At 46.9% G+C, this 20,832-nt stretch overlaps 8 protein-coding genes across 8 annotated transcripts; 4 read left to right on the top strand and 4 right to left on the bottom strand.

Annotated features, from left to right (window-relative positions):
* Positions 1-663: 663 nt before the first annotated feature.
* On the top strand, positions 664-1,749 carry N7516_002581 (threonine aldolase family protein; the record flags this gene model as incomplete). Its single annotated transcript, XM_057215301.1, has 1 exon — positions 664-1,749. The coding sequence occupies one exon, from the start codon at positions 664-666 to the stop codon at positions 1,747-1,749; it is 1,086 nt and encodes a 361-aa protein (XP_057077184.1).
* A 378-nt stretch (positions 1,750-2,127) lies between these two features.
* Positions 2,128-4,299, top strand: N7516_002580 (transcription factor domain-containing protein; the record flags this gene model as incomplete). Its single annotated transcript, XM_057215300.1, has 6 exons — positions 2,128-2,159; positions 2,214-2,697; positions 2,759-2,798; positions 2,852-3,428; positions 3,485-3,830; positions 3,883-4,299. 6 exons carry the CDS (start codon positions 2,128-2,130, stop codon positions 4,297-4,299), a joined length of 1,896 nt encoding a protein of 631 aa, XP_057077183.1.
* A 650-nt stretch (positions 4,300-4,949) lies between these two features.
* N7516_002579 (uncharacterized protein) lies at positions 4,950-5,378 on the bottom strand (the record flags this gene model as incomplete). The annotated part of the gene is made up of 1 exon (XM_057215299.1): positions 4,950-5,378. The coding sequence occupies one exon, from the start codon at positions 5,376-5,378 to the stop codon at positions 4,950-4,952; it is 429 nt and encodes a 142-aa protein (XP_057077182.1).
* Positions 5,379-5,763: 385 nt separating this feature from the next.
* N7516_002578 (uncharacterized protein) lies at positions 5,764-7,050 on the bottom strand (the record flags this gene model as incomplete). The annotated part of the gene is made up of 5 exons (XM_057215298.1): positions 5,764-6,079; positions 6,137-6,674; positions 6,734-6,770; positions 6,827-6,846; positions 6,909-7,050. The coding sequence occupies 5 exons, from the start codon at positions 7,048-7,050 to the stop codon at positions 5,764-5,766; spliced, it is 1,053 nt and encodes a 350-aa protein (XP_057077181.1).
* A 669-nt stretch (positions 7,051-7,719) lies between these two features.
* Positions 7,720-9,170, top strand: N7516_002577 (alkene reductase; the record flags this gene model as incomplete). Its single annotated transcript, XM_057215297.1, has 3 exons — positions 7,720-7,977; positions 8,147-8,782; positions 8,838-9,170. 3 exons carry the CDS (start codon positions 7,720-7,722, stop codon positions 9,168-9,170), a joined length of 1,227 nt encoding a protein of 408 aa, XP_057077180.1.
* A 1,182-nt stretch (positions 9,171-10,352) lies between these two features.
* Positions 10,353-13,026, bottom strand: N7516_002576 (uncharacterized protein; the record flags this gene model as incomplete). The annotated part of the gene is made up of 3 exons (XM_057215296.1): positions 10,353-11,547; positions 12,409-12,952; positions 13,002-13,026. The coding sequence occupies 3 exons, from the start codon at positions 13,024-13,026 to the stop codon at positions 10,353-10,355; spliced, it is 1,764 nt and encodes a 587-aa protein (XP_057077179.1).
* Positions 13,027-13,885: 859 nt separating this feature from the next.
* On the top strand, positions 13,886-15,989 carry N7516_002575 (flavin-containing monooxygenase; the record flags this gene model as incomplete). The annotated part of the gene is made up of 7 exons (XM_057215295.1): positions 13,886-13,947; positions 13,999-14,115; positions 14,180-14,616; positions 14,673-14,759; positions 14,821-15,321; positions 15,379-15,585; positions 15,649-15,989. The coding sequence occupies 7 exons, from the start codon at positions 13,886-13,888 to the stop codon at positions 15,987-15,989; spliced, it is 1,752 nt and encodes a 583-aa protein (XP_057077178.1).
* A 3,955-nt stretch (positions 15,990-19,944) lies between these two features.
* On the bottom strand, positions 19,945-20,187 carry N7516_002574 (uncharacterized protein; the record flags this gene model as incomplete). Its single annotated transcript, XM_057215294.1, has 1 exon — positions 19,945-20,187. One exon carries the CDS (start codon positions 20,185-20,187, stop codon positions 19,945-19,947), a length of 243 nt encoding a protein of 80 aa, XP_057077177.1.
* Between the last annotated feature and the right edge of the window lie 645 nt (positions 20,188-20,832).

Genomic DNA, 20,832 nt, shown 5'->3' with positions numbered 1-20,832 from the left:
GACCATGCGACCCTACATGGGTTGAGCCTAAAAAGACTACACATAACCGCGATAACAGTGTTCTCGGAGATGCAAATACTTTCTATCACTGCAAGCAACTCTCATATCGGTCACCGAAACTATTCTCAATGTTGATACAAAACCCGAAGAGTAGGGAATACCCCTCACAATACCCCTCGTGAGGGGTAGGGGTATCCCAACCATTTGATCGTCGATTCTAGAGTGTCCGGAGTCTTGGAACCGGGTGTCGATCAGAGACACTAATTTAGATCATATAGATCATATAGATCATATCTATTGCCTCAACTTGAAGAATGTCTCACAACATATCTTTTTTTTTTCTCAATTAAGACCTGTTTATATCAATTGGAGAGGCCGCAGTCAAGCGGTGCTACCCCATCCCGGCCCACAAATTTACCTGAGAATAACTTGCTCAAGTGGAAATGGCCCGCATGGGATTCCCGGCACTGACGAATCTCGGGAATAAAGTGGCAACATTCCCGAGAAAATTATTCCCGATGTTTCTTTCAAGATTCTTTTCCATTATAATGTAGTACTTGGTTTTCTCTCACTTCTTTAAAGCTCAACCTCGCCTCAACCTTGGAACTCATCCGTTTGTTGTGTTCAATCAAATCCATAAACATTGAAAAATTGTTACCCACTATGCCCTCAACAAGCTTATGCCAAGATGAGGCACGCCCTCCATACAGCCTTATGGATGATTACAGCGAGGGAGCTCACCCACAAATCCTTGAAGCTCTTTTGCGAACAAACTCCACACAACAAGTTTCTTATGGAAATGATGAATACAGCATCAGTGCCCGGCAATTGATCCGAAACAAGATCGGTTGCACCGAGGACGAGGCGGGTATCTTCTTTGTCCCCAGCGGAACCTCTGCAAACCTCATTGGAATTGCTAGCTGCCTGAGGCCTTATGAGGCTGTTATTACTTTAGAGTCGGGTCACATCGCCTGTAAAGAGGCAGGTGCGATCGAGGCAACTGGCCATAAGCTTATCCTCGTGTCTGCAGTCGACGGCAAGATGACGCCCACCAATCTCCAAAAGGCGCTCCAGCAAAACCAATTCTACCCTCATTACGCCAAGCCCCGACTACTTTATATCTCTAATGCCACGGAGACTGGCACTGTCTACACGAAACGTGAGCTGAGCAGCCTCTCCGCCATTTGCAAGCAATCAAATCTCCTGCTTTTCATTGACGGCGCACGAATGGGAGCAGCAATTTGCTCAAAGAAGAACGATCTCACTCTACGAGAAATATTCGACATGACCGATATCTTCTGGATCGGTGGTACCAAAGCCGGTGCCCTGATGGGAGAAGCAATAGTCCTCAAGAAAGAGCTAGCCGATGGTTTCGATTTCCACCTCAAACAACATGGCGCTTTGCTGGCCAAGGGCCGTATTCTGGGAGTTCAGTTCATGGAGCTCTTCCGATCAGAGTTGTTCTTCACACTAGCCACACATGCCAATGAGATGGCTCAGAAGATCTCAACCAGCTTCGAGAAATTGGGTTATAAGTTGGCTGCCGAGACCGAGACAAACCAGGTGTTTGTCGCCATTCCTCAGCAATTGGTTCGCATACTGCATGAAAAGTTCCGATTCTATGTTTGGGAGCAGCTTGATGATGGAAACTCAGTGGTTCGGCTTGTGACGTCCTGGGCCACCGAGGAGCGGGAAGTTGACAAGTTCAATGCGTGGGTGCAACAGTGGACAGTGGCAACCAACATTTGAAGTGACTCGCCGTCCATTGACTGTTTCCCTCAGTGGCCTTTTTTTATACGGTTCATTGGCACTATAGAGAGACACTTAGTATTAATATAATTATAAATAGATTTCAAAGTTCTTCAAAAATTCATATCGAAATTCTTCATAGATCCAAGTCAGCTGATCGCGCTAACTATATTCGGATACTAAGATATCCGCGTAACTCTTGCTCCTTCAAACGTGTGTGCAACTGTTCAATTAATCGACATAAATGGTTGGATTAATCCAATTGCGCTCCTATATTGATCCGATGGCTTGAATTTGTCTTAATATGCCCCACGATACTTGACAGCCACTTCTTATTCTTACCACGGCCCACTCCACTCTTCGCCGTATGTACACTCGATGAGGCTGTCAATATCGTGTGACGCTTGTCGGTAAGTTTCTATCGGCACTCTTAGTTGCATTATCGTATCTGATGTTTTATGCAGACAAGCAAAAGTCAAATGCGTCCATGAAGGGCAACCGCCCTGTCAACGTTGCTTGAAAACCAAGAACCAAGGATGTAGTTTGACAGATCCCCGTGCCTCAAGACAGAGGACACGGAGGAGTACTATCTCATCCAAGACCCCAGGAAAGCGAAAGGCATCATCCGCCTTATCGCCAGTGGTTGGAGATGCGGAAAGAAGCACCCCTGAGAATGCCCCCGTGGCTCAAGACCTATCTAAGAACCCCATAGCAGCGCTGTCACCGGCAATCGTCATCAGCGCAGTGGAAACCTACAGAAAGAAGTTCCCAATTACCAATTTTCTTCATTACCCCTCTTTGATCTCCGACATATCCTCCAACGTCCACTCGGTAGACCCCGTCTTTGTGGCCTCGGTCCTTTCCTTATGCGTACGATTTATGAAAAGCGATGAACTCGAAGAAGAAGAAATCTATGCCGATTATGCACGCAAAAACCTTGCGCAGCGCGTGCTTGAGGCCCCCCTCGCTTTATCTTGCCCAGTCTCTTGTGATGCTCTCATTTTATGAGTGGGGCGCTGGGCGACCATATCAAGCTTGGATGTATAGCGGTATGTTATCGAATCCCCGACTGATTATAGAGCACTATCTGACAAAACATCAGGCATGGCGACTTACATGATTCAATCCCTTCTGAAGATGGCAGATGACAGCATGGAACACAATCCTCAAGAGTTTCATGCATCCCAAACACAATACGAACAGCTGGTCCGGACTTACTGGTGCTGCTTTGCGCAAGACTGCGAGCTGAGCTCCGGAGCCCGTCAGCACTTTGCGCTATCATTCTCCCAGATCTCAGTTCCTCTCCCTATCAGTGATCGGGACTTCACGTTTAATCATACACCAGCTAGCAGGTTGATGCCTGCTGATATGAATAAAGACTGTTTGCTAGCGAACGATCTTACGATTGAGCATGGTCTCACAATTGTCACTCGGGGATTTGATATATTCGTACGAATCCTAAGGTTTGCGAACGAACATCGACGAGCACTCGCTTCTTTGTCTTCGAACGACCCCGCCTCCCCGCTCCTCTTGACTTGGCAGGTCCTCAAGGAGGAACTGGATGAGTGGAGGTCTCTTCAGGATATAACAGTTCGGTTCCCAGCTACCAGCGTTCAGTCTCACGTAGCACTCGGGTACGGAGAGTTGTTTGCCTACATCAATCTAGTGTATTGCATGAGGTATGTATTTATATTTAACGCATTCCAAACACCGATACTAACGATATCACCTTTAGCATCCTTTTCCTCCATCGGGACCGCTTCTTATCCAACCTCAAGCCCCATTCCGACGTTTTCCACGACACAAATGATGACGCCCAAGGCGAACCCGACACAATCAAACAGCTATTTGAAGTCGCCCAGCAGATCGGAGGTATCCTCAATGCACTAGATGCCTCCGGTGCACCCGTCGTGTCACCGTATTCGGGCTTCAGCGTCTTCGTCGCTGCTCATATCAACATGTACGGAACAATCGCGCCACAGCGATATCCAGGCGGCCTCAAACGGGCCGAAGAAGAAAAGTGCCGAAACCTCGACTACCTCGAGCGACTCAGTAAACTCTGGCCCGTCGGTCGCAGCTGGGTGAGTATTTCCACAGCATATCTAACCAAACATCCCAACTAACAATAACCAGTGGCGAACGGTCCAAGAAGCAAATCGATTCTACGAAATGGTCAAGAGTAACCAGGCCCACTCCGATGATGGGATGCACAGTCCCAGGAGATTCGCCCTCGCGGGTACCCTGGATGAATATGGTGACATCCGATCTCGTCCGAGCAGAGACGCGTATGCGACTAGAGCACGCACCTCTGAATCCCGTGATACACACAGCTCTCATGTCCGTGGAGGGACTTCGTCGTCGCCTGGTCTTGGTGGTGAGAACGGCTTTCCTACTAGAGAGAATTCTGCACTTGGTGGTCATCATGACTTTGAAACTGATATGTTTCAATGGCCGTTTATTGATGGGTCATGGTCCCTTGGGTTTGATACGGGATTGGATGGGTTGTGGTACAACTCGGGGTTGTTTGATCCAAATCCGCCTCTTAGATGATGATACTCTTTTGTCTATTGGGGTAGATATATGGCCAGGGTATTGCTTTGCGGGCTCCCCAGAAATAATCATTATTTCGATAAAATTGTCAGATGAGATTTACCCTCACTGTAGATATATATCGCCATGACTTTGTCCGTTTTTTTGGACATTGAAAATTTCACCAAGCTATATCCTATCCAATAAATATTTGAACGAATTTAAATTGATTTTAAAAATAGATACGATAGCTATACAAGTTGGTGTTTGACATAGGCGGATTGTGGAGATATACTTAGAGATCGCTCATAAGGTCAAGATAGCCAAGTGCTTTCATCAACCAGCCAAGTGGTCGAGCAGTAACTCGACCATCACATCTTCCTTGGTCTAGTGGTGATGATTTCCGCTTGTCATTAACACCGATAAGCGCGGGAGACCGGGGTTCGATTCCCCGAGGGAGAGATTTCTTTTTTTTTTCTTCTTTTTTCTTCTTTTTTTTTTTCGCCTTGCTAATTTTATCCACAAATTTCACGGCCGAGAAAGGGGCAGAGAATAAATAACATGGTGGCGGAGAGAAACAATATCTGAGGCTGAAGTTGACTCTATGGGGCCAGACTTACAACACTAAAGACAAAAAGCACTCTGCAACAAAAGATTTCATAGATAATAATCTAAACATTCAGGTGAAATGAAACCTTCCTTGCAAGTCTCTCCAGACTTCCAGCAAAGTAATCACATACGAACTCATTCTGGTCGTCGTTAAGAATCCATAGTAACTGACTCATCTCGCGCTTCATGCCATAAAACACATTCTCGAACTTGTGATAACCATTATGTGCACGGAGCCAAAAGGAAGTATTCCGACGAATGATCTCGCTATCGGAAGCCTCAGCAAGCATACCGAGTGCAATGCTAATGATCCGATCCGCTTGAATATCCAATTCTGCCACCGCGAGAATGACATCCCCGATGCGCTCCGTACCTCGACCATCTGGATCACACAGCAGGATATTGGATTGGGTATCCATGTTGGCTTTGAAGATGCGGCATTCGTGCAGGAGCTTGTCTTGCAAGGATGGGAGTACTGGAGCTGGAGGCATGGTTTTGGTGTGGACTGGCTTGACTTAACTGATGGATTTGAGTTGGGGTATTTATATTAAGATGGTTGACGGGTGAAGACATTCTCGAACAAGAAAGAGAATGGGGGGCTTTATTTTTATTTCTGATCGTCTGGGAATACGAAGGATATAGATCCAGGCCAGCAAAGCCAAGTCTTGGTTGTCTGAGATTTAGTTGAGAGGACAAAGATAATCAGACTACTTGAGACATACACCACCTTTGTAAGTGATAGTTAATGCACGTACCGTACACTTGAATCAGTATATGGAGGCAAAAGAAGGGGAGGGAAAAGGACAGAAAGAAAATCCATTAGAGTATTAATGAGTGGGTATATAATAATGAGACATTTGACAACAGAATCTGCCGTTAATGTGTTTCCACGCTCTGTGATACAGCCACCGTCTTCCTAATCCCATCATGGTTGTGGATAGAGTCGGCAGGGTCGACGCCCTCTGGAGGCCCGGCAAATGAAATCAGATGGCTCTGGTCACCAAAGCTCGTCACCTTGTCCCAGTCAGTAGCAGCATTAGAAGCCGGGGCCGTTTTCCTATCACTCAACGGATGGGACGAGCCGCCGTTTTGGTAGTATTTCTGCGATGAATAGTTCCTCCTGTAATGGGCAATCATGACGTTGAGGACAGGCAGACAAGCGCAGATCAATCCGACGCCTCCCTCGGCATTTCTATTAGACGTTAGAAAAAAGAAAAAGATCAAAAAAGACAAGGGGTTCATGACATACCCGGACAGGATAACACGCATGAACATAAGACCCTCATCACTTTGACCATCCAACACCATGATCAATCGGTAAAGACTGAATCCAGTGGCCAGTCCACCAGCGCCAAGCAGACCTATCACGCGAAGCTTTCGATTGCGCGACATTTGCAAAGACCATGTCAATGGCAATGGGAGAATAAGGATGATAAGGTCACTGACGACACTAATCACGGAGTCGGCGATGAGGGCGGCAGTCTGGTCCAGGCAGGTTCCCGGCACCTGTTCACCGAGCCAGTATCTGGGGATGGGGCCGCAGATACGAATCTTGACGATCAGGGCGGCGATGTAGTAGCAGCATAAACAGCCGAGGAAGATATATATGAACCAGACTTTGCCGCGGTAGGGAGCGAAGATACGGGTGAGAATGGCTAGGAGGGCGATTTTGACGAAGAGTGCCATCGGACAGTAGAGAATTGTCGCAATGTAGCAGAACTTTTTGAATGCGATTTGCTCCTTAGCGTCAAGTTCAGCAAATGGGTATCCTCCACCATGTTGACCGACTGATAGAGTATATGTGTAAGTATGTGGTGTGTGATCATGTAGGAAGTATAGCACGTACGGACGATGGATATTGCACAATATCCCATAAATAGAAACTGGATAAAAAGTCAGTTCTGGCTAATAAAGTACCAGATTGTTTTGCTCAACATACCCAAGCAATTGTACAGGCAACTAGAGAATGATTAGCACAAAATCCCCGAAAAGAATGTATATCTGCAAGGGACGAAACTCACGATCTTCAACCCCCAAGGATTGCTTGAATTGATACCGGGTATAAAACCGCAATGCTACGAAGATAGTCACGAGTGGAATACATAGAGCTTGTGTGACAGTATTGACAGTATGCAAGACATCTGTTGGGGTTTCGATAGCCATGATGGACTTGAAATTGAAGTTCCTCCCCTACAATGCAAAGTAGCGGGGACTTGACAAGATAAAGAACTTGACATCGTGAAAATGAGGAGAGGCAGAACAGACGATCCCTAGCGGGGATTTGAAAACCATCGAACCACTACTCTGTCGACTATGTAACGGTGGCGTGCGGGATCCATGACGGCGATGATTGCCCAAGGGGGAGCGTTAGACTCCACCACCGGACCTTTTGTCATTTCTGAATGGTTCTGGGGAATTTCTATGATCCATGAACAATAACACTAGACGACACTAGACTTACTTTATACTCCACCCATATGCATAAGTGTCGTAGGTGCCAACCAGCCGGGCAAATAGTATCGATTCTAGTGCTTCGTATTAGTCTGATCTAAAAATTTATACCGGTTCGGCACAAACACCGCTGTTTTATGAAACAGAGAAACAGATAAATGGAGCCTTAGTTAAACCCTATAGTGATTAGCCGAAGCACAATGACTGTTTTGACAGCAACAATGCCTTTATGTTGTAATTAGTGATCGACATTGGGTGAAAAAGGAGTTGCCTGTGTTTTTTATTCCTCTTTTCCTCTTTTCTCTTGATAATTCCCTCCGTATAACTCATTACATAGTAAAACGGCATAGAACCAACCAAAAAAAAAGAAGAAAAAAAAACATGACCGTCCACTACTTGAACGGCAAAGACTCCGGTCTCTTCAAATCTCTGACTATCTCAAATGGCAACATTACCCTCGAGCATCGTGTCGTCCATGCGCCTTTGACCCGCAACCGGGGAGAACCACTGAATCCTTCCAGCACCCCGGATCATCCCAATCGTATTTGGATACCCGGAGATGCAGTTGTGGAGTATTATTCCCAGCGTGCGACCAAAGGTGGCTTGATAATCTCTGAAGGGATTCCACCCTCACTCGAGGTAAGCATCAAAACCCAATTTGGTCCTATTTATGAGAACGAATATTGTACGGAGTTCGAGTAATTTCCTTGGAATTGCACGGCTAATGATAATTTTTCGAACTTTAATTTTTCAATTCCTTTTTTTTTTTTTTTTTTCAATTCTTTTTTTTTAATCTTCGTTTTCACAGAGCAATGGTATGCCCGGAGTACCTGGTCTTTTCAAATCCGAACAAGCCGCGGGTTGGAAACGAGTTGTGAACGCCGTTCATGCAAAGGGAGGGATTATCTTCTGTCAGTTGTGGCACGCCGGGCGTGCTACGATCCCTCAGATGACCGGATCGCCGGCAGTTTGCCCCTCGGCTTCTGTGTGGGATTCACCGACGGAATGTTATTCTCATCCGCCCGTCGGCTCCACCCAGTCCGTGCCCTACGCCAATCATCCGCCCATCGAAATGACAGTGGAACACATCAAGCAGACTATCGACGATTATTGCATTGCCGCCAAGATTGCCATGGATATTGGGTTCGATGGCGTGGAGATCCATGGCGGAAATGGTTACCTGCCAGAGCAATTTTTGAGCTCAAACATCAACAAGCGTGATGATGCTTACGGCGGTACTCCGGAGAAGCGCTGCCAGTTTGTGTTTGAGTTGATGGAGCAGGTGGCCAAGACCATCGGTGAGCAGAATCTGGCTATTAGATTGTCGCCGTTTGGTATGTTCAATCAAGCACGTGGGGAACAGCGTATTGAGACTTGGACTCATTTGTGTGAGGGTCTGAAGAAGACTCTTCCGTCGCTGTCGTATGTCAGCTTTATTGAGCCGGTATGTTTTTGCATTTGTTGTCTCTATCTAACATTACACTGCTAACCTGTCCCAGCGTTATGAACAAATTTTTGGCGCTGACGAGAAGGATAAGTTCCTCGAAAGCTGGGGCCTGTTGGATGTGACTCTTGATCGTTTCCGCCAGATCTTTGGCTCCACTCCGTTCTTCTCCGCCGGTGGATGGGATGACCAAAACTCTTGGGGTGTAGTGGAATCTGGCAAGTACGACGCTCTGTTGTATGGCCGGTACTTTACCAGCAACCCGGATTTAGTGCACAGACTAAAGGAAAAGATCCCCATGGCTCCTTATGACCGAACCCGGTTTTATGGACCGTTTGAGGACAACACCTTCCATTATACTGATTACCCTACTGTGGATAAGAATTAGGTGATTGTATATACAACATAGAGTGTATAGCATTAGATATTAGATAGAAGATACATAGGTACCTACCTAGGTAGGTATTTAGGTAGATGCATATTGAATTTGGATTAAGCATAAGAACAACCTCGGAAATGTCAAATCTCACCCTGGAAACGTTAAAAGTCCAGACCAAGGCCGACTGCAAGTGAACCATGGTTCAACGGTTTACATCGGGAATTTCCGAAAAACAACCATTTGGAGTAGTTATGCATGACAGCTCTATACTCCATACATAATACTTTGTGCGACTCGGTATTATTATCCCTCTGTGGACCTCGCGGAACATGAAACAACTGCCGTGATTGAGATCGTCGGAAATCTCCACTCAACTCCGCCGCGGCGCTTACGGAAATCCGATGAAGAGTACAATATAGAAAAGTAGAAAAGGAGAAAGCAGTTCAAAATACGGAGTACAACATAGAACATAGCAAATATATATCTAAATTGGTGTTGGCAGAGTATCTGTCACTGTCATATTACCCACCTCAACATTATAAACTATTACGTAATAAGCCCCGGGCCCACTGAATTTGGCTTGATATCTCGGGTAGGGACCACACCGGGAAAGATTATACTTCATCCTTGTGACTTCACGGAGAGAACTAGGTTACATTCACCAACGGAACGGTACGGAAAGAGTGTGGAAAGGAAAGTTTACCACCTCGAAGTCTAATCGAACAGCTCTCCTTTCATTTACCTCTCTTTTGTCGCTAGCTGACGCCAAGGGGCGATGGTATGGTGCATGGAACAATTGGAATTTGTCGATCATAGGTCCAGGGGTTATCCTCATTATCCTCATTTGCTACCAATAAGCGAACTTGTGGGCCGGACACATGTGAAAATGCCGAAGGAATAGGCGCGCTGTTGACCCGAGGAGATGGATTATCCTGAAGATGTACTAGACCAAAACGGGGTTAGTGCATTAGGTTAAGGGCATGAGTTGCCTTTTTTGGTATTAGAGATTGAAGTCTACTCGGTTCTTGCCAAGTAACCCAACACCCGCAGGGGGTGGGGTTGAACCGGGTACTCCGTATCTAGGCGTGAAATGTGGCCGTGATGATTTGCTTTCGGATTCGAAGCCATGCGTCTTGTTTTTATTTACATGGCACAGAGGTGACGTTGAATGAATTTCTCCATTGATTTAGGTCAATCGCAAATGACACGCACAGGCCACTCAATCCATTGGTGAAATTCAGTGCCTAGAGACTGCCGAATTCCCGCGATGACATGTCGATCCCAGGCGATCATAAGCCACGAGGATCCCATGAACTTCAAAATAATACACCAGTAAGCAAGAATAACCAGCGCAAATGGCTCCTTATCCTCAAGAAGACAAATGAACTCCTCGGACAGTCTGTATATCCACCCGAAGAGAGGAGCCATCAAGTTAGTACCATCCTTCCCAGCACTGAGACACCGGTATGCTTCCTCAAACATTTGGAACAACCGTTCAAGTGCATCGATATGAATTTGAGATGTGGAACTCCCGCCAGCTTGCATTTCCATAAAACGTTGAAATGCTTTGATACGGGACTGATGTTCTCCGAGCTCATCTTGTAACAAGGGGCTGACGCCCTGAATAGCAGGGTCGGTTTGAATCTCTAAGACCCCGGTAAAGATTTTGTCACGGTGAGAGAACAAGATCGACCTCACTCCTCTCATAAGAACCAACCATTCAGCCTTTCCCGTCTCACTGAACACCAGGTATTCACCGGGTTTTGGACCGTGTGCGAAATAAACAAAGCATACCAGCACTGTCGACATGTAGATCGATTGGCAGTTCCCCGAGTTAAGGCTCGATAGAATAGCTGACACGGATCGAATGCCGAATGTGAAGTGGTCATCTGCCTGCAACACATACCGAGCTCTTTCCTCGGGGTGGAGATAGCCCAGATGCAAAGCTGCCAGCGCCAACATAAGATGGAAGATGGACGGCGTGGAGAACCCCCAGTGTGGAAGGTGAGTTCGCCAAACTTGATTGCGGTCGGTTGCTTCGTCCACTATGGTGCGATAGGTCTCTGTGACAAAGTGGTGGAAGAGTCGTAGGTCGGCGAATGAGATGGTATCTTGACTCTGTGATAAGGCGCTGGTGCTGGAATCCTTGGACTGGACTTCCGTGGAGACTGTCTGCGAAGATGCCTCGCCTGTTTCGTCCCTGGGCTTGTATTTTTCAGATTGGTATTTAGAAGGCTTGAATCGAAATTTGGCCTTCGAAGGTTTGGATGGTGATGGTGCTGAAGAGGGCGAGGCTGATGGTGTAGCTTCCGTCGAGAGAAAGTCGCAATCGATAGCATGATGGATGCATTTGGAGCATGCTGGCTTCCTTTCGTCACACTGTAGACTATTAGTCGGTTATTATCCCAAACTTTCACTCTCAACCCATCCTAGTCGTCATATAAAACAAACTGATGACTCGAGAGTTATCCAGGGTCCTGGAATGAATGGTGCTCTCACTTATATCCATCTCGGGAAGGACTTGTTAAAGACCACAACCAGACTCAAGAGACTTGGAAAGTACTCACTTTTATTCGCCGTCTTTTACAATTCTCACACCCAGAACGAGATTTACGATGGGACTTTCGTGATCGGATTGTCTGTATGTTTTCCATGATTATGTATTACTTAGGCCCGGAGAGCATCGTATTCGGTTTAATTTTGCCGTTTCGGCCTTAGGCAAGGGGCCCAGGTGATGATGATGTAATGATTTTAAAATAGAGCACACGTGACCACGGAGTATATCAACATGAAGGGAATACCAAAAATGAAGATGGAGAAAGTCAAAATAAGTTAAAAGAATGGGGTAAACAGGGAAGAGAAAATAATTTTCAACCAGCCAAATTGGGCCAAGTGCTCGCTTGATTGACCCTGAACTCATGGCTGCACCGTCCTTTTTATATGTCTGCCTAATAAAATGTTCAGGCCAAAAGTAAATCAAGGGTATGTGCTTTTGAAGTGTGTGGTCTATCCCTACAAGTTATAAAGTGCGCTTCATTCCAAGCTGTAGGTCTTACATCCTAGTGCAGGGTCAGTTGGGGTACTTAAACATGTATGTTGTAGGAACAATTATCTTTGTTTGTGCAGCTAGATGAAAAAGAAAGCAATACAAAGGCATTGTTCCCGCTGCAGCAAATTTGATCACAGACCACATCACGAAGACCACATGAAAGAATAAAGCACTTTGGTCTGATTCATCCGATTTCACCCATAGTAAGCCCCTTCCTCGAGCGGGTTAGGATCTCCCCCTGGCCATCTTCTCTGGAGTGCATCATTCACAATTTCGACCTCGCCATAGTTGGCGAAGATACCATGCTGGTTGAAGAGATTGATTTGATCATAAACCCAGGTTCGGATATTGAAACATTCTTCGTCAATCTCGTATTTGTGCCGGTCATTCGTAACAATTATGCTGTGAATATCCGCCACCGTGAATCCCGGGTTCACACCAAGGACAAAGGTCGCTGCCACATCGCGCGGGAATAAGACCGATGTTTTTTGAAACAAGATTCTGGCTTTAGAACCTTGTAGGATGATGGTTCTGCGGCGGTCGGTTGGTTGGCATTCAAGCCTTACCGCTGTCATGTCTACTTCAGACGTGGACAGAAAAATGGCCCAGATGTTTGGATGGAAGTAGTCGGGGGGTGACAGGCATACGGCTCGAATACACTCAACTGGCTGGGCCCGGATATCGAGCCACTCTCTCCGAGGTTGGAACTCGATTGGGTCCCATTCGGGGCTGAGAATTCTGTCTGGTTCTGTTAGATCTTATTGTTGGTATGTAGCGTGGAGTTGACATACTAGCCATATAATCCGTGATCAGCATGTTGGGTATTGAACACGTGAGTAGAGAGGCGACGAGAAGTGAATTCTGAACGCTCCCCCGGCCATGGTATAATGGGAAGGGACCAACACGCGTGGAGACATCCTGCAAAAGTCTTCAATATTTTGGTCTTCTGTTTGCTTAACGCTCTCTTTTGTCTGGTTTGTCTATCTTGAGGTTATAAGCTTTCTGGGGTTTCAGTAAATACCTTTTCTCTGTCATCATTTCCGTTATACAGTGGATTTAATAGCACCTCTTTTAAAGAGCCGCCTAAACTCTTCCATCTCCCGACATTAACAACATATAAATAGCCTCAGTTATGTACTTTTGCCTTTCTTGGCGATACTATATTTTCTTTCTTTTTTTTTAATAGTCCATGTTTTGCTTTTTCTATAGAACATGTGGCGAGTATTCCAGGACTTTCACACATAAATATGTACTTAATTTATAAAAAGGACAAGTTGATACACACTTCTCCCTACTAAATATTGACTTGCCTTGAAATATGGTTCTACTACTACGCTCTGCGCTTTGTTGGGACTACTTGGATATTGTGTTTTTATCCAATATTGCTAGTGAGTGCTATTACCACAATCTGCAGTTGACTCGGTGACCTGAGGAGCGTGTCTCACGGTGGAGTTGAGAACATCGAACATCCTGATATACGCGTAAATAAAGAAAGATGTAGTAACTACACGCTTTCTGTTATTACTTTATTCGGGGAGCACGTGTCGCTCTGCAGAAGCTGAGAAGACGAGACACGTTATCATATATGACCTGTCTCCCCAGTTCTTCTCAGCCCTGGAGCTCTTCTTTTTTTTTTTTTTTTCTTCTTCTGCAACCTTCTTTCCCATCACCTACAATGGATCTCATCCCAAGTGCTTTTGTGGCACGTCCGCTGAAGATTGTGGTTATCGGTGCTGGGTATGTGCATACTGAACTCGAGTGATAACCACTTCTAATATATTGTCCTAGTATCTCAGGAATCCAATTCGCGCATGATGCGACCACAGCATTATCAGGTATCGATCTCGAAATCTATGATAGAAACCCTTCCCTTGGGGGTACATGGTACGAGAATCGGTATCCCGGGTATGTACTATATTCCTGCGAGATTTGTTATCAGATGAACGAGTTCGCTAATGTTGGGCTATAGATGCACATGCGATGTACCTTCCCACACCTACCAGTTTAATTGGGCACCAAATCCGTCATGGTCATCGCTTTATCCTCCAGCTCCCGAAATTCACAAATACCTAGAGGATGTAGCCGACAGGCACAATCTCCGCCGCTTCATGACCTTCAACACCGAATGCGCCTTGGCGCAATGGAACGAAGACTCCTCAAAATGGAAAGTTGTTCTCCGCGACGTGGTTTCCGGCGATGAAAAGACCGTCTTTGCTGATGTCTTTGTCTATGCCGTCGGACGGCTGAACAACTACAAATTCCCCAAGATCGAGGGCCAGAAAACCTTCCGAGGAATCCAAGTGCACACCGCAAACTGGCCAGCTGACATGGTCGTCAAGAACAAGCGGGTGATTGTAGTTGGGAATGGTGCAAGCGCCATCCAGTGCGTGGCAGCTTTGCAGCCAGGTGAGTCGCAAAGTCACACCGAAGACACACCACGCTGACCGCGCCGGGCACTCAAGTTGCTTCGCAAGTAATAAACATTGCGCGAGGCCCAACGTGGATTCTCCCACATGCATTGGCTGAAGATGGTATCGTCCAGCGCCAATGTGAGTATCTCGCCTTACCACAAAAAACGGGTTAGCGACAGAAGCGCTTATCCATATCTAGACTCGACCGAACAGAAGCAGGCTCTCCAGATTTGCCCTATGCGCTATTATGACTTTTGCATCTCATTAGAGCAGAGACTTGCCGCAAGTTTCATGGGACTCTGGAGAGGGACCAAATCTCAAGCCAATTTCACATCACTGGCACATTCATTTATGAAGTCCAAAATCACAAACCCCGATCTTTTGGACGCACTCCTACCAGAATTCGAAGCTGGCTGTCGTCGCTTTACGCCCGGTGGTCATTATCTGGATGCGTTGCAAAAGCCAAATGCTGTGTACGTGCATGACTCAATCAATAAGCTGACCGAGGACAGCCTCATCACTGAATCCGGAGGGGAGTACGAGTGTGACATACTGGTATATGCCACTGGATTCGAGCCATACCAGCCACGATTCCCAGTCACTGGCCGCGCTGGCCGATCGCTGAATGAAGACTGGGATCGCGAGGGACCTTGCGAGAGCTATATGGCTGCGATGGTCGCTGAGTTCCCTAACTTTTTTGGTAAGGACATGAATGTCTTTTGTTGGTTATCGTGCTTAACCGTTGTATCTTGGACAGTCTTCAACCCCCCTATCTGCCCTGTGAATGGATCCGCCATCCCGGGCATCGAGAGAGCAAGCGACTATATGGTTCGAATCTTATCACGACTCCAAACAGACAAACTCCGATCCGTATCTGTGACGCAGCGGGCTCAACGTGCATTTAACCAATGGGTTCAGTCGAGAATGCCTCACATGGTCTGGTCAGGACCATGCAAATCATGGTGTAAGTAAAGATCCCTACCCCTTGTTCCTAGCTTTGTGGATTGACTCATTCTTGGTGGTACAGACAAGAACGACAATGGGAAGGTGGTTGTTCCATGGCCTGGCACTGTCCTTCACTACTATGCGGCAACCGAAATTGTCCGCTGGGAAGACTTCGATCTAGTCTACGAGAACCCCGATGAGAAATATGCAAGTTTCGGCAATGGTGTGACAATTGATGGATTCGTGCCCAATCATTTCCCCTGGGTCCATCCTCCCACTGATATCCAGAAGCCAGAAAGGAATGTGGAGGGAGTTTCTCGAGTCCGTGCACCACCAAGCAACGTGTTGTATCGTGTGACAAGTCAAGTCCTACACTTGCTGGGCGCATGGTCGTATCCTGGTGAGACGCCGTTCAAGAGTTGAATGCTACTACGCATACCTACGGTTGTGAGAATCCAATATGTTTTCGAGTTAAGCGATTTGTGAAGTGCAGAATGTATCTATGTTGTAGACACTTGTACAATAACTAATATCACCCGAGAGCGTGCTACGTTTCTGAATTATTGTAACTGTAAACGGCGGACCTGTGAATTACTGCATGCGGTTAGTTTTGCCTTTTTGGGTTTAATACGCTATCACGTAACCTCCCTTCAATGCTCCCGATATAAAAGACCCGTCTTCGCTGCTCTTCCTTCCCCTCTCTCACTTTTTTATTCTTTCTACCCCTCTCTCTTACACTCATCGCCGCCCCCTTCCTTCTACTCTAGCCCCCGCCGACTACTACGCATTTGCTTTCAGCCCGACGCACTGCCCCCTTCATTTTTCACCAGAGATACAGCATGATCCGATATCTAGCTTGCAATGCCTATCACCCGAAAGCGTAACCTCCGAGATGATACAGCATCCTGTTCTTTTGTATTGATAATCCTACTCCTTCCCTAGGGTGGTGACTGAGCACCATGCTGCGAAGATATCTCCACTCGACTGTGACGGGAAGTCAGCGGCCTCCAATCATCAATGGATGACTTCACCTGTTATACTAGCTTTGTGTGATTAGAATCAGTTTCGGTGTCTATGTCATATTCAAGAATCAATCAACAGAATCCTTGTTTTTGAGAAGCCGGAGAGATCTGAAGAAGGAAAGGAATTGTGTGGAGACTAGGTAAGAGAGACTTGAGTTTCTAACAGTTCGACCATATTGGTCTCGCCGCATAAGACTAAACGATTTTCAAAAGTCTCCCGGAAATGACCCAGAGAAACATGCGTTTGGAGAATATCACTGGCACTCTCTGTTCGGCATGTAGTGCGGAGACTATCATTCATTTCCCTTTTCAGTTGCGCCAAGACGATCTATTTATCGCCGATCAAGACAACCTATCCAAAGCCTTGTAGAAAGTCTCTCACCGAAGAGGCTAGAGATCCGCTGTAGACCCTAACAATGATTCTGGCTAGAGAAGGGATGTATCTAAACTCCGTGTTTATTTTCAACAACACATTACGAGCAAATTCCGTATTGTCCTGATCGCCTATAATTAGGTAGCTAGAGCTTTTGATATATACGAGGGCCTCTAGTATATTCAACTTAGTATACTCGTTTTGAAGAAGCCGTAAACCCTATAGACTGTCTTCTCGGAGCCTGATTTCTCCTAATTGACTATCTATCTTTTCTATAGCCGGAAAGATAGTACGTAGATTAGCAATATCAATCTAGTTATAGCCCCGACCTATGGCAATAAAGGCCAAATGAATTTGGAAGAAGGAGGCCCTAGGAACGAAGGTAATTTGCTAGATACTTTAGTTGATCTCCTACTTTCTGAATCTAAGGGTAATTCAGCGTAGTTGACTGGTTCGGTGGAAGAGGCTCTTCGAAATGTAGCCGAGAAGCATTACAACAGGCGTTTTAAGAGCTCCTGGTGACTGTTGAAGAAGTGGCGAACAGAGATCAAGGATTATTTGCGTACATATTTTTTATTCCATATGTTTAACGTTGTTCTGATTGTGTGATGTAGACTCTATAGGTGCATGCACCCAAGTAAGCACCTTCCAAAGCTGGACTACCTGAAGGTGAAACTTCCAAGCTTGGAAGCGGAAGGCTCTGGAAGGCTCTGGGGTTACCTAGGTACCCTGGCCCCTTCCCTTTTGGGATCAATCCGTCACCTAACGTAGTCCTAGAAGACTCTGGAAGGCTGTAGGGTTTACCTAGGTACCCTGGCCCCTTCCCTTTTGGGATCAATCCGTCACCTAACGTAGTCCTAGAAGACTCTGGAAGGCTGTGGGGTTTACCTACGTACCCTGGCCCCTTCCCTTTTAGGATCAATCCGTCACCTAACGTAGTCCTAGAAGACTCTGGAAGGCTGTGGGGTTTACCTAGGTACCCTGGCTCCTTCCTTTTTAGGATCAATCTCGTCACCCAACGCAGTTTCCCCAAGATCCTGAAGCCATTGGAAAAGGTATAAATACCCCCCCCCCCCCATTTCTTTCTCCTTTTTTTTCCTCCTTCACATCTCTTCTTTCTTTTCTCTGGTTCTCCACCTTCCACTTTTCAAGGTCTCACTTTACACCTTCCACCTTCCACCATGGTCACCTTCTACCTTCTACCATGACCCCATCCACTATGGACCTTCCATCTTGGTCATCCATCATGACCTTCCATCTTGGTCATCCATCATGACCTTCCATCATGACCCCCATCTACCATGGACCTTCTACCTTAGACCCATCCAATATGGACTTGCCATCTCTCTTATGCCTTGGGACATGCACTTCTAGTATGGTCACCATGAACCTTCCAACTTGACTTGTCTAAAAAGACCTTCTGCTATAGGCCTTCCACCATAACCACAGTCCATTATGACCACATCCACCTAGGTCATCCAGCATGCCCTTACATCATGGCCATCCACCGTGACCACTTTGAACTATAAACATTTCCTGTGACGTCCCACTATTCCTCTTAGGAGACAAAACTTGCTAACTAGTTTCTAGTAACGTTCATATATTCATACCCTATCTACCTCAACCATCCACCTCAATCAACTATCTCAATCAGCCACCTATCCTCTTCAACCATCCTCTTCAATCATTCATCCACCTCGCTCAACCATCCACTTCAAACAACTATCTCAATCAGCCACCCATCCTCTCCAACCATCCTCTTCAATCATTCATCCACCTCACTCAACCATCCACTTCAATCAACCACTCACTTCGATCATCCATCCACTTCAAACAACTATCTCAATCAGCCACCCATCCTCTTCAACCATCCACTTCAATCATTCATCCACCTCGCTCAACTATCCACTTCAATCAACCACTCACTCACTTCGATCATCCGTCCACTTCAAACAACTATCTCAATCAGCCACCCATCCTTTCCAACCATCCTCTTCAATCATTCATCCACCTCGCTCAACTATCCACTTCAATCAACCACTCACTTCGATCATCCGTCCACTTCAAACAACTATCTCAATCAGCCACCCATCCTTTCCAACCATCCTCTTCAATCATTCATCCACCTCGCTCAACTATCCACTTCAATCAACCACTCACTTCGATCATCCGTCCACTTCAAACAACTATCTCAATCAGCCACCCATCCTTTCCAACCATCCTCTTCAATCATTCATCCACCTCGCTTAACTATCCACTTCAATCAACCACTCACTTCGATCATCCGTCTACTTCAAACAACTATCTCAATCAGCCACCCATCCTCTTCAACCATCCTCTTCAATCATTCATCCACCTCGCTCAACCATCCACTTCAATTATCAAATTCAACCATTAAGCTCAATCCCAACCAGTCTGACCGTGGCGGGCTTCGGCTTCAGGACAATCGGCAGACTGGTTGCAACCACTTCGATCCTCAACCACCTCAATCCCCTACCTCGTTCGTCGACGTCGACGTCAATCCCAACCAGTCTGACCGTGGCGGGCTTCGGCTTCAGGACAATCGGCAGACTGGTTGCAACCACTTCGATCCTCAACCACCTCAATCCCCTACCTCGTTCGTCGACGTCGACGTCAATCCCAACCAGTCTGACCGTGGCGGGCCTCGGCTTCAGGACAATCGGCAGACTGGTTGCAGCCACTTCGATCCTTCATCCCCCTCGATCCTCTATCTACCGCTTGAAACATCTACCTCGACCCTCTATTAACCTCCACCTCCCAATTCAATCCCAACAGTCTGACCGTGGCGGGCTTCGGCTTCAGGACAATCGGCAGACTGGTTGAAACCACTTCGATCATTCATCCATCCTCGATCCTCCACAATCATCCTCGACATCGACCACCCAATTCAATCCCAACCAGTCTGACTGTGGCGGGCTTCACAGCTTCAGGACAATCGGCACACTGGTTGAAACCACTTCGATCATTCATCCATCCTCGATCCTCTACCTCGTTCGTCGACGTCAATCCCAACAGTCTGATCGTGGCGGGCCTCGGCTTCAGGACAATCGGCAGACTGGTTGCAGCCACTTCGATCCTTCATCCCCCTCGATCCTCCACCCAATTCAATCCCAACCAGTCTGACCGTGGCGGGCTTCACAGCTTCAGGACAATCGGCACACTGGTTGCAACCACTTCGATCCTCTATCCCACCTCGATCCTCCATCTTCCACATCGACCATCTACTTCAATCCCAACCAGTCTGACCGTGGCGGGCCTCGGCTTCAGGACAATCGGCAGACTGGTTGCAACCACTTCGATCCTCAACCACCTCAATCCCCTACCTCGTTCGTCGACGTCAATCCCAACCAGTCTGACCGTGGCGGGCTTCACAGCTTCAGGACAATCGGCACACTGGTTGCAACCACTTCGATCCTCCATCCCACCTCGATCCTCCATCCTCCACATCGACCATCTACTTCAATCACAACCAGTCTGACCGTGCGGGGCTTGACGGCTTCAGGACAATCGGCACACTGGTTGCAACCACTTTGATCCTCCATCCCACCTCGATCTTCCATTCACCACCTCCACCTCCAAATTCAATCACAACCAGTCTGACCGTGGCGGGCTTGACGGCTTCAGGGCAATCGGCAGACTAGGTGAAACCAATTCGATCATTCATCCCTCCTCGATCCTCCACGATCATCCATCCTCATCGACCACCCAATCGAATCCCAACCAGTCTAGCCGTGGCGGGCTTAACGGCTTCAGGACAATCGGCACACTGGTTGCAACCACTTTGATCCTCCATCCCACCTCGATCTTCCATTCACCACCTCCACCTCCAAATTCAATCACAACCAGTCTG

Source organism: Penicillium verrucosum (assembly GCF_028828655.1).
Source record: "Penicillium verrucosum strain IBT 35672 chromosome Unknown utg000001l_segment0_segment0, whole genome shotgun sequence".
Classification (NCBI taxonomy): domain Eukaryota; kingdom Fungi; phylum Ascomycota; class Eurotiomycetes; order Eurotiales; family Aspergillaceae; genus Penicillium; species Penicillium verrucosum.
This window is presented reverse-complemented; position numbering and strand designations above follow the sequence as displayed.